The sequence below is a fragment of the Trachypithecus francoisi genome, unplaced genomic scaffold (assembly GCF_009764315.1).
Source record: "Trachypithecus francoisi isolate TF-2019V2 unplaced genomic scaffold, Tfra_2.0 Lachesis_group14, whole genome shotgun sequence".
NCBI lineage: Eukaryota > Metazoa > Chordata > Mammalia > Primates > Cercopithecidae > Trachypithecus > Trachypithecus francoisi.
This window is the reverse complement of record NW_022681459.1, coordinates 23,416,095-23,427,585: the sequence shown is the minus strand read 5'-3', so window position 1 is coordinate 23,427,585 and position 11,491 is coordinate 23,416,095. Positions and strand designations below refer to the sequence as shown.

At 44.8% G+C, this 11,491-nt stretch overlaps 1 protein-coding gene across 3 annotated transcripts in view; it reads right to left on the bottom strand.

The window, feature by feature from the left end:
* Positions 1-458: 458 nt before the first annotated feature.
* The window catches only part of DOP1B (DOP1 leucine zipper like protein B), a 124,318-nt gene continuing 113,285 nt past the window's right edge, over positions 459-11,491 (bottom strand). For 2 of the 3 annotated variants that reach the window (XM_033232424.1, XM_033232425.1), the window contains 5 exons: positions 6,185-6,321; positions 5,521-5,576; positions 5,126-5,287; positions 2,835-2,964; positions 459-1,405 (listed from right to left, as the gene is read on the bottom strand). In XM_033232424.1, the coding sequence (XP_033088315.1) occupies positions 1,154-1,405; positions 2,835-2,964; positions 5,126-5,287; positions 5,521-5,576; positions 6,185-6,321 (737 nt within the window). In that variant the 3' untranslated portion in view covers positions 459-1,153. Of the gene's footprint in view, positions 1,406-2,834; positions 2,965-5,125; positions 5,288-5,520; positions 5,577-6,184; positions 6,322-11,491 lie in introns of those variants that run through there. The other variant, XR_004442160.1, reaches the window with a different exon arrangement.

The window sequence follows — 11,491 nt, the reverse complement described above, 5'->3', positions numbered from 1 at the left end:
TTTTTTGAGATGGAGTTTCACCCTTGTTGCCCAGGCTGGAGTGCAATGGCGCGATCTTGGTTCATGGCAACCTCCACCTCCCGGGTTCAAGAGATTCTTCGGCCTCAGCCTCCTGAGTAGCTGGGATTACAGGCATGCACCACCATGCCCAGCTATTTTTGTATTTTTAGTAAAGACGGGATTTCTCCATGTTGGTCAGGCTGGTCTTGAACTCCTGACCTCAGGTGATCTGCCCACCTTGGCCTCCCAAAGTGCTGGAATTACAGGCATGAACCACCGTGCCCAGGAAACATGTAATTTTTAATGTGTGAGGGTTGAATTCATTGAGGTTATCTTTGAATACGTTGAGGTTACCTTACCTCTGCTGAATGGGTAAGGGGCAATTATTGTCCTCGGAAAACAATGTATTTTAGTTTTAAAATGGAGTACCAAAATAAGCACTTCAAAGGACATTTGTGTGAAAGGTTAAAAATAACATTCTTTTAATAAGTTTAAATTTTAGAGAAATATACTAAGACCCATATAACTGCTTCAACAAAGAAAACAACTTCTTCATTATCTTCATACTTCACATTACGAATTTTGTGCTACTGTTATATGATATATTAATTTTATTTTCATTACATAAATTGAGGAAGAAACGCAGAATCAGATTCAAATATATTACAAGGCATTAAGGGAGGTGTGTCCTGATGCTGAATAGCAAATTGGCTGAAATCTACTTTCTTTCTTTTTTTTTTTTTTTTGAGATGGTCTCATTCTGTCACCCAGCTGGAGTGCTGCAGTGGTGCGATCTCAGCTCACTGCAGCCTCCACCTCCTGGGATCAAGCAATTCTTGTGCCTTAGCCTCCCAAGCAGCTGGGATTACAGGCACCGCCACCACACCCGACTAATTTTTGTATTTTTAGTAGAGACAGGGTCTCACCATGTTGGTCAGGCTGGTCTCGAACTCCTGACCTCATGTGATCTGCCTGCCTTGGCCTCTCAAAGTGCTGAGATTACAGGTGTAAGCCACCGCACCTAGCCTGAAATCTACTTTCAAAATGGAAATAGGCTTGTTTAAAAGCACTATCCTGCCTTCTTTCTTTAGAATATAACCTGGTTTTCAGTAAAGTACCAATACGTGGATTAAACATATTCTCTCTCACATGGTTAACATTCTGGATGTTCCAGAAAATCATATTCGATGCATTCTTCCAGTTGCTTTAAGACCCTTGAGCTATCTGTGACAGGAAAGTCCAAGAATGGAGCTCCTGGGGTATCAGCAGGCAGCTGTCTTTGGGTTTTAAATGCACAGTTTAGAGTCATGAAGAATGGCATCAACTGCCTGATGCTGGAAACAGAATGTTGGCGCAGAAGCGGGAACTCAGTCTTCATGGTGATCTCATCAGAGCTACTGATTTCCTGCAGAAGAAACAAACCCAGAGCAATGATACACTTTTACTGAGGGCTTGAGATGGCCGGGAAGCACATGCATGTGGCAAAACCTAAGAAATAAGGTCCTTTTTTTTTTGAGACAGAGTCTTGCTCTGTCGCCCAGGCTGGAGTGCAGCTGCGTGATCTCGGCTCACTGCAACCTCTGCCTCCAGGGTTCAAGCAATTCTCCTGCTTCAGCTTCCTGAGTAGCTGGGATTACAGGTACCCGTCACCATGCTCAGCTAATTTTTGTATTTTTGTAAAGATGGAGTTTCACCATGTTCGCCAGGTTGGTCTCGAACTCCTGACCTTCAGTGACCTGCCTGCCTCGGCCTCCCAAAGTGCTGGGATTACCAGCCTCATGAATATAATTTTTAAAAAGAAAAGCAGGCTGGGCACAGTGGCTGTCACCTGTAATCCCAGCACTTCAGGAGGCTAAGGCAGGAGGATCACCTGAGGTCAGGAGTTCGAGACCAGCCTGACCAATATGGTGAAAACCTGTCTCTACTAAAAATACAAAAATTTGGCCGGGCGCGGTGGCTCAAGCCTGTAATCCCAGCACTTTGGGAGGCCGAGACGGGCGGATCACGAGGTCAGGAGATCGAGACCATCCTGGCTAACATGGTGAAACCCCGTCTCTACTAAAAAATACAAAAAAAACTAGCCGGGCGACATGGCGGGCGCCTGTAGTCCCAGCTGCTTGGGAGGCTGAGGCAGGAGAATGGCGTAAACCCAGGAGGCGGAGCTTGCAGTGAGCTGAGACCCGGCCACTGCACTCCAGCCTGGGCGGCAGAGCGAGACTCCTTCTCCAAAAAAAAAAAAAAAAAAAAAAATACAAAAATTAGCCCCAAGTGTGGGGGCGCGTGCCTGTAGTTCCAACTACTCGGGAAGCTGAGGTGCGAGAATTGCTAGAACCTGGGAGGTGGAGGTTGCGGTGAACTGAGATCCCCCCACTGCACTCCAGTCTGGGCAACAGAGTGAGACTTCGTCTCAAAAAAAAAAAAAAAAAACCCCAAAACAAAAAAACAAAAATTAGCCAGACATGGTGGCATGTGCCTGTAGTTCCAGCTATTCCAGAGGCTGACAGGAGAATCGCTTGAAACCAGGAGGCTGAGGTTGCAGTGACCTGAGATTGCGCCACTGCACTCCAGCCTGGGCAACAGAGTGAGATTCTATCTCAAAACAAAACAAAACAAAACAAAACAAAAACGAAATTAGCCAGGTGTGGTGGCACATTCCTGTAATCCCAGCTACTCAGGAAGCTGAAGCAGGAGAATCACTTGAACCTGGGAGGTGGAGGTTGCAGTAAGCCAAGACCACACCATTGCACTCCAACCTGGGTGGCCGAGTGAAACTCTGCCTCAAAAAAAAAAAAAAAAAAGAAAAAGAAAAGAAAAGAGAAAAGAAAAGCACTTACCCCAAACTTTAGTTTTAGAAGTTCTAGAATCTTGACAGTGTGGGGTTTGCATTCTTGGTGATTCTCCTCTATATCCGACAGGAAGGCAGGGTCCTCTGTGTCCACTTCTGGAATAAATGCCCACCTATAACTGCGGGGAACAAACGGAAGGTCAGGACTGCTGGTAAGAGCCCTTCAATGTCATTAAAATTAGTTTTATTAAGATATCACTCACATACTGTATCTATCTAATATGGACAACTCAATGCCTTTTATTATATTCACAGAGTTGCACGTCTATTATCACAATCAATTTTAGAGTATTTCATTACCCCAAAAAAAAATCCTGCCCCACTCAGCCATCACCACCCCAACCCCCTATGCCCTTGTGACCTAGGCACCCACTAATCCACACTCTGTCTCATCGTGGACATTCCATATGAGCAGAATCATACACTATGTGTTCCCTTGTTTCGGCTTTCACTTAGCATCATATTTTCCAGGTTCATCCAGGTTCCAGCGTGTCTCAGTTCTTCAATTCTTTCCACTTTTGAACCGTATTCCACAGAATGGATATGTCACGTTATCTATCTGTTCATCAGCTGATGGCCGTTTGGGTTGTCTCCACTTTTTGCCTATTATAAATAACGCTGCTATGCACATTCGCATATATCAGAACCCAGTTTTTTTTTTTTTTTTTTTTGAGACAGAGTCTCGCTCTGTTGCCCAGGTTGGAGTGCAGTGGTGCAATCTTGGCTCACTGCAACCTCTGCCTCCCGGGTTCAAGCAGTTCTCTGCCTCAGCCTCCTAAAGTGCTGGGATTACAGGCGTGAGCCACTGCGCCCAGCCTCCACTTTTGTTTGTTTGTTTTTTGAGACGGAGTTTCGCTCTTTCTCCCAAACTGGAGTGCAGTGGTACCATCTTGGTTCACCGCAACCTCCGCCTTCGGTTTCAAGCAATTCTCCTGCCTCAGTCTCCCGAGTAGCTGGGATTACAGGCATACGACCCCACGCCTGGCTAATTTTGTATTTTTAGTAGAGACGAGGTTTCTCCATATTGGTCGGGCTGGTCTCAAACTCCCGACCTCGGGTGATCTACCCACCTTAGCCTCCCAAAGTACTGGGATTACAGGCATGAGCCACCGTACCGGGCCTAATTTTTGTGTTTCTAGTAGAGACAGGGTTTCGCCATATTGGTCAGGCTGGTCTCAAACTCCCAACCTCAGGTGATCCACCCGCCTCAGCCTCCTAAAGTGCTAGTATTACAGGTGTGAGACACCACATCCGGCCCGAACCTGCTTTTTAAAAACTAAAAGACTTTCTTTTGTGGAACAGCTTTAGGTTCACAGCAAAATGGAGCAGAAAGTACAGTTCCCGTATATCCCATCCCTACACACATACAAGCAAGCCTGCCATATTATTGACATCCTGCACCACAGCGGTACATTTGTTAAAACTGAAGAACCTCTACTGTCTCACCATTATCCCCCCAAGTCCAGAGTTTACATCAGGGTTCACTCTTGGTGGTGTACATTGTATGGGTTTGGAGAAATGGACAATGACATGGATCTACCATTATAGCTCCGTATGCAATAATTTCACTGCCCTAAAAATCCTCTGTGCTTCACCCATCCATCCCTGCCTCCCTATCCCCAACCCCTGGCGACCACTGATTCTTTTTACTGCCTCCGTAGTTTTGCCTTTTCCAGATTGTCACATGGTTGGAATCATACAGTGTGTAGCCTTTTCAGACTGGCTTCTTTCACTTAGCAATGTGCATTTAAGAGAACCCACTCTTTAACCACAAACATTTCTATATGCTTACTCTCTTTGTGGGGGTAGGACAGAGGGAAATAGCCTCTGGGGCTGATCATGAAATTAAACAAATGAGCAGCTGTGCTAAGCCTGCAGGAAACATAAGCCTAAGGGGCAAAGTGAATCGGAGATGGCAGGCTCCAAATAAACGCATTCTTATCTAACTGAACAGACAAAAAGGTCTACACAAAGGCGGTGAGGACTACCAGTGGGTAAGCCCTGTTTTATAAGCATTCGGTAGCAAAAACCACACACACACACACACACACACACACACACCCATAGAAACACACTCAAACGTTCCTGTGAGCCCCATTCGCAGAGCCACAGATGTTGCAAGTAATCTGAAACTCGGTATTCCGAGCTGGCTCAGCTGTCACTAGAAACCCAGATGGTGGTTTCCCATAAACTGTATATGAAAAGCAAGTGAAAGTGCTTAAAAGGAAAAAAACAAAATCTCCTGCTTCAAAAAAGGACACATGATCCTATCTGACTTACATTTGAAATAATGGCATCTTGTCAGGTGGAAAAGAAAGCGCTGTGTCCAAGAATTTGCAAGCTGATAAATACAAGATGAGTTCACTCTGGGGTATCTCCCCCACTGAGGGTCCATTTGCATCCGAGACGGAACCTTTCGTTCTGTTTACTTTGTTGTTGCTTCTGTAAATTTGCAAAGAAACGCTTGTTATAAATTCCTTCAGAGCTGTTATAGTCCGTTCACCTATGACATGTCCCTCAGAATAATTTTCCTTTAAAGAAATGTTTGGAATAGCTGGTCCTTTCACAAGTGCTTCAAGAAAACAGCATTTAACATTAGATAACCCTACATCTAAAGTGATGGCCTTTAATCGTGACCATCTTTTCCTCCTGTGCACAGATCTTGTACTGCTTACCTCAATGACTCATCTTCGAATTTCAGATCTTCTTCAAGCTGTGTGAATGTCTGAATCTGAAAAAAAAAGTATTCAAGTTAGTATCTGAGAGAGACTAAACCTACCCCAATTTTTTTTTTACTTATTTGTTTTTAAAAATCGATTAATTTATGAATGAATAAGATGGGGTCTTACTCTGTCACCCAGTCTGGAGCACAATGGTACAATCATGGCTCACTGCAGCCTCAACCTTCTGCAGATGTCACTTCCCACCACGTCCAACTAATTTTTGTATTTTTTTGTAGACAAGGAGTTTCATCATGTTGCCCAGGTTCGTCTCGAACTCCTGGGCTCAAGTGATCCATCCACTTTGGCCTCCCAAAGTGCTGGGATTATAGGCATAAGCTACCACGCCCGGCCCAAATTTATAGTATATAAAAAAACTAGTAAATATTATCCAATGGTACAAGTTAGTTGGAATTACTGACAGGGTGAGAGATCAAATATGATCATAGGGTAAAATATTCTCTATTTAACCAAGAGCTAACCATGTGCTACCAACCCGATTAAAAATAACTTTTAGATAAAATGGGATATATATGAAATAGTATGTTATATGTTACTGAGAAAGCATTTTAAAAAGCTCCAACCTTGCTGATTTCAAACTTACAATACTTGTACTCACCAATTCAGAGACCATTATTGGCCACAATGAAGTCAAATGTTGAGGAGATATTCTTAGCAGCAAAACTCTGAAAAAAAGAAACATCTGAGCAGCAACTATGGATGTCTGTCCAACTCTGAGATTGTCTGTCAGGCGTTCTAAGGAAAGAAGATTTTAAAGATGTCACACAAATATGCAGTTTGAGGCTTCTTATCAAAGAAAAATAAAATTGTGACTGTTCTGACATTCTGGTAACAACTCAGTGTAAGGAATGAGTGTTACAGGCCAGGCTCAGTGGCTCGCGCCTGTAATCCCAGCACTTTGGGAGGCCGAAGCAGGCAGATAACAAGGTAAGGAGATCGAGACCAGCCTGGCCAATATGGTGAAACCCCGTCTCTACTAAAAATACAAAAATTAGTCGGGCATGGTGGTGGGTACCTGTAGTCCCAGCTACTTGGGAGGGTGAGGCAGGAGAATCGCTTTAACCTGGGAGGTCGAGGTTGCAGTGAGCCGAGATCACACCACTGCACTCCAGCCGGGGTGACAGAGTGAGACTCCATTTCAAAAAAAAAAGAATGTTGGTGATGCTTTTGTGCAACTAGTCTACCGCAGCCCTCTCCTTTGTGAAATACAGCAGTTCATGGCTCTTGCCAAACCTCAAAGGAAATGATTCCTGTGGACTGCTCCCCTGCCACAGCTGAGTAGAAAGACATGAACATCTGTCACCAGAAATCCACTGGATGACCAACGGCCACTTAAATGTTCTTTTAAGAATAGGAATGAGGAGACGCAGAAACCAAGCAGCCCATGGTGAGGGATGGATTTACACAATCATATGGACTGGCTGGCAGACAACACCGTATTTTGGGGGTGGTAGGTGGAAAGTGGAGCAAGTAAATATAATAGATTTACTCAGTAAGGTTTAACCTTGATGGCCATGACAAAAACTTTAATTCCTATGGAGGGAAAAGTGTTTCAAATAACACTCTAGCCCCTAACACTTCCCTGCTTCTCCCCTGAAATCGTTGTTTGTAGAATGAGACTTTTTTTTTCTCTCATAGCTTAAGGTTTCCTAGGAATGTAACAAATTGCTACAGCAAACAGCTAAATGGTAGGCATGCTAGCTACGATCAGTTGTAGTACATTAGAACATTAGTATATTAGTAATACACTTTTTTTTTTTTTTGAGATGGAGTCTCACTGTGTTGCCCAGACTACAGGGCAGCGGAGCAGTCTCCGCTCACTGCAACCTCCGCCTCCCGGGTTTAAGCAATTATCCTGCCTCAGCATCCAGAGTAGTTGGGATTACAGGTGTCTGCCACTATGCCCGGCTAATTTTTTGTATTTTTAGTAGAGACAGGGTTTCACCATGTTGGCCAGGCTGGTCTTGAACTCCTGACTTCAGATGATCCACCTGCCTCAGACTCCCAAAGTGCTGGGATTACAGGTGTGAGCTGCTATGCTCGGTCAGTTTTTTTTTTCCTTCTTTTTTCTTTTTTTTTTGTTTTTTTTTGAGATGGAATCTTCCTTTGTCACTCATGCTGGAGTACAGTGGTGCGATCTCAGTTCACTGCAGCCTCTGCCTCCTGGGTTCAAACGATTCTCATGCCTCAGCCTCCCGAGTAGCTGGGATTATAGGCGCCTGCCACCACATCCAGCTAATTTTTGGTATTTTCAGTAGAGATGGGGTTTCACCATGTTGGCCACGCTGGTCTCGAACTCCTGACCTCCTTGGCTTCCCAAAGTGCTGGGATTACAGGCATGAGCCACCGTGCCTGGCTTTGACCTTTCTTTTTTGTGGTAAGAGCACCTAAAATCTATTCTCTTGGCAAATTCCCAGTACACATGCAGTGTTATTAATGACAGTCCTCATGCTGTACATGCCTTCTCTAGACTTACTGATCCTATACAATTGCACCTTCGTACCCTTTCACCTACACCTTCCCAGCCGCCGAAGACATGAGACTGCTGTCACTCGGAGCCGAGATGTACAGAGCTGCTCAGCTCCCACCCGTGCACCATCTCCTCCTCTGCTACTTACTTGATGGTGCGACAGTGTCCGGGGAAAAGGACCCCAAACAGTATTCCAGGAGAGAAGCGTTAGAAATTCTCCACTCCTGCTTCTCTCTCTCTTTTTTTTTTTTTTGAGATGGAGTCTCCCTCACTCTGTCACCCAGGCTGGAGTGCAGTGGCGTGATCTCGGTTCATTGCACCCTCCACCTCCTGGGTACAAGCAATTCTCCTGCCTCAGCCTCCTGAGTAGCTGGGATTACAGACACCTGCCACCATGCTTGGCTAATTTCTTGTATTTTTAGTAGAGGTGGGGTTTCACCATGTTGGCCAGGCTGGTCTTGAACTCCTGACCTCAAAGTGGGCCGAGGCCCACCTCGGCCTCCCAAGGTGCTGGGATTACAGGCCACTGTGCCCAGCCTCCTGCCTCTTTTAATTGGGCCCAGACTATTTACTATGGGACACATCTTGGGAGCTTCTGGATGCATCTACCTCTCTGAGGCAGATGTGGGCATTATCCCTCCACAGGGCATCTCTAGGCAAGTTCAGTGTCCTCCAGCTCTGCCAGAGGACACTCTGAGTGCCATCAACCCAGGACTCAGCGGGGCTGGGCCTACCAACGGACGTCCTGGGGACAACACCATGTAGGAAAGTGCTCTGTAAACTGTCAGTTCATCAAAAATGAAAATGGGGCAAAAGGCTTATTTTTTTTTAAACATGTAGTATTTTTAGAAATACAGCACTTGAGCTATCCAAAATGAAGCGTATTTATTTAGAAATTCTTCTTTCCCAGCCAGGCACGGTGGCTCACGCCTGTAATCCCAGCACTTTGGGAGGTTGAGGCAGGTGGATCACTTGAGGTCAGGAGTTCGAGACCAGCCTGGCCATCATGGTGAAGCACCGTCTCTACTAAAAATACAAAAATAAGCTGGGCATGGCGGCGGGTGCCTGTCATCCCAGCTACTGGGAGGCTGAGGCAGGAGAATCACTAGAACCTAGGAAGCGGAAGTTGCAGTGAGACAAGATTGTGCCACTGCACTCCAGCCTGGGCACCGGAGTTAGACTCTGTTCCCCCATCCCCCCAAAAAAAAATTTCTCTTTCCCAAGAGCTCAAAACCTACCTCTGTTTTAAGTCAGCATTCTGCTGACATTATATATATGAATATACAATATAAGTAAGTATATGTTATATAGTATAATATTTAATATTACTATTTATGGAATTAGTTATTAGTTATTACAATCATGTCAATATAATACAAATATAATTACATGTTATAATGTCATATAATTATATAACATTATATTATGTAAAACATGTTATATATGCATGTTATATATATATGGTGCAATATATATGTATATTCTATTATATTGCCCTTGCTTGCTCCCTCTCAGAGAAATAATTTCTCAGAACTACTGGGTGTTTAAACTCTACCATGGTCAAATTCGCCACACCCCTGTTTGAGCATGACTATTGTCTACCTTTTTATTTTTTTGGTTCTAGCTTCTATACACCTAATGCTATTTCCTTAGCTATCTGGGCCTCCTCCCAAGTTTGAGAGGAGTGTGAGATGGGGTAGAAAGAAGGAGCAGGGCTGGGCGCGGTGGCTCATGCCTGTAATCCCAGCACTTTGGGAGGCCAAGGCGGGCGGATCACCTGAGATCAGGAGTTTGAGACCAGCCTGGCCAACATGGGAAAACCTCGTCTCTACTAAAAAAAACCACAAAAATTAGCCGGGCATGGTGGTGGGTGTCTGTGATCTCAACTACCTGGGAGGCTGAGGCAAGAGAATCAATTGAACCTGGGAGGCTGAGGCAGGCGAATCACTTGAACCTGGGAGGCAGAGGTTGCAATGAGGCGAGATTGCGCCACTGCACTCCAGCCTGGGTGACAGAGGGAGACCCTGGCTCAAAACGAAAACAAAAACAATACAGAGTGTCAACTTTGCCACCTGAACATTTTATGAGAAGGAAAAAAACAAAACAAAACAAAGAAGCCCTGACAATCACGTACGATACGATGATGTCGGCAATAATAATAACAATTTATTATTATTATTATTATTTTTGTGTGATGGATTCTCTCTCTCTCGCCCAGGCTGGAGTGCAGTGGCATGATCTCGGCTCAGCGCAACCTCTGCCTATCGGGTTCAAGTGATTCTCCTGCTTCAGCCTCCCCAGTAGCTGGGATTACAGGCGTGAGTCACCACACCAGGCTAATTTTTGTATTTTTAGTAGAGACAGGGTTTCACCACATTGGGCAGGCTGATGTCAAATTCCTGACCTCAAGTGATCCACCCGCCTTGGCCTCTGAAAGTGCTGGGATTACAGGTGTGAGCCACTGTGCCCAGCCAGCAATAAATTATTTTCGAATCAGTCAAAGAATATAGTGGGGATGAAGAAAAAAAATTGTTAAGGAAAAATTAGATCCTTCTCCAAAATCTTGCCCCTTCCCTGGCCTCAACTGAAGGTGCTGATTAAGGGAATACTATAAACACCAAGTATCTTGACTGCAGGAGGACTCTAGCAAGAGATAGTGCTGAGGAATTATTATTCCTATACTGTAGTCAGACTTTTAAAAACTAATAAAAATTAATAACACTGTAATTGATTTTATTAAGTATTTAGAGACAGAGTTTTGCTCTTGTTGCCCAGGCTGGAGTGCAGTGGTACAATCTTGGCTCACTGCAACCTTGGTCTCCTGGGTTCAAGTGATTCTCCTGCCTCAGCCTCCCAAGTAGCTGCAATTACAGGTGTGTGCCACCACGCCTGGCTAATTTTGTATTTTTAGTAGAGATGGGGTTTCACCATGTTGGTCAGGCTGGTCTCGAACTCCTGACTTCAAGTCATCCACCCACCTGAGCCTCCCAAAGTGCTGGGATTACAGGCATGAACCACTGTACCTGGCCTATAATTGATTTTAAAATAAAGTTTCAGATTTACCAATATACTTCTGAAGTTCTATAACTCTGCAGAATACTTGTTTTAACACGTGGTAATCATGCCAAAGCACGCAGTAGACCCCTCTAGTACTTAATCATCTCAGCCCCTCATGGGTCTATCTGTATGTGGCGGGGTGAGGGCAGGTCAGCTGTTGCTGTGGTTTGAATGTTTGTCCTGTCCAAAATGCATGCTGAAATTTTATTGTAAATGTAGTATTACTGGGAAGTGCGGCCTTTAAGAGGTGATTAGGCCACATCATGGATGGGATTGGTACTGTAATAAAAGGGCAGGTTCAGCCCCGTCTTGCTCTTTTGTCTTTCCACCTTCTGCCATGGGATGTTGCAGCAAGAAGGCCCTTGCCAGATGCCAGCC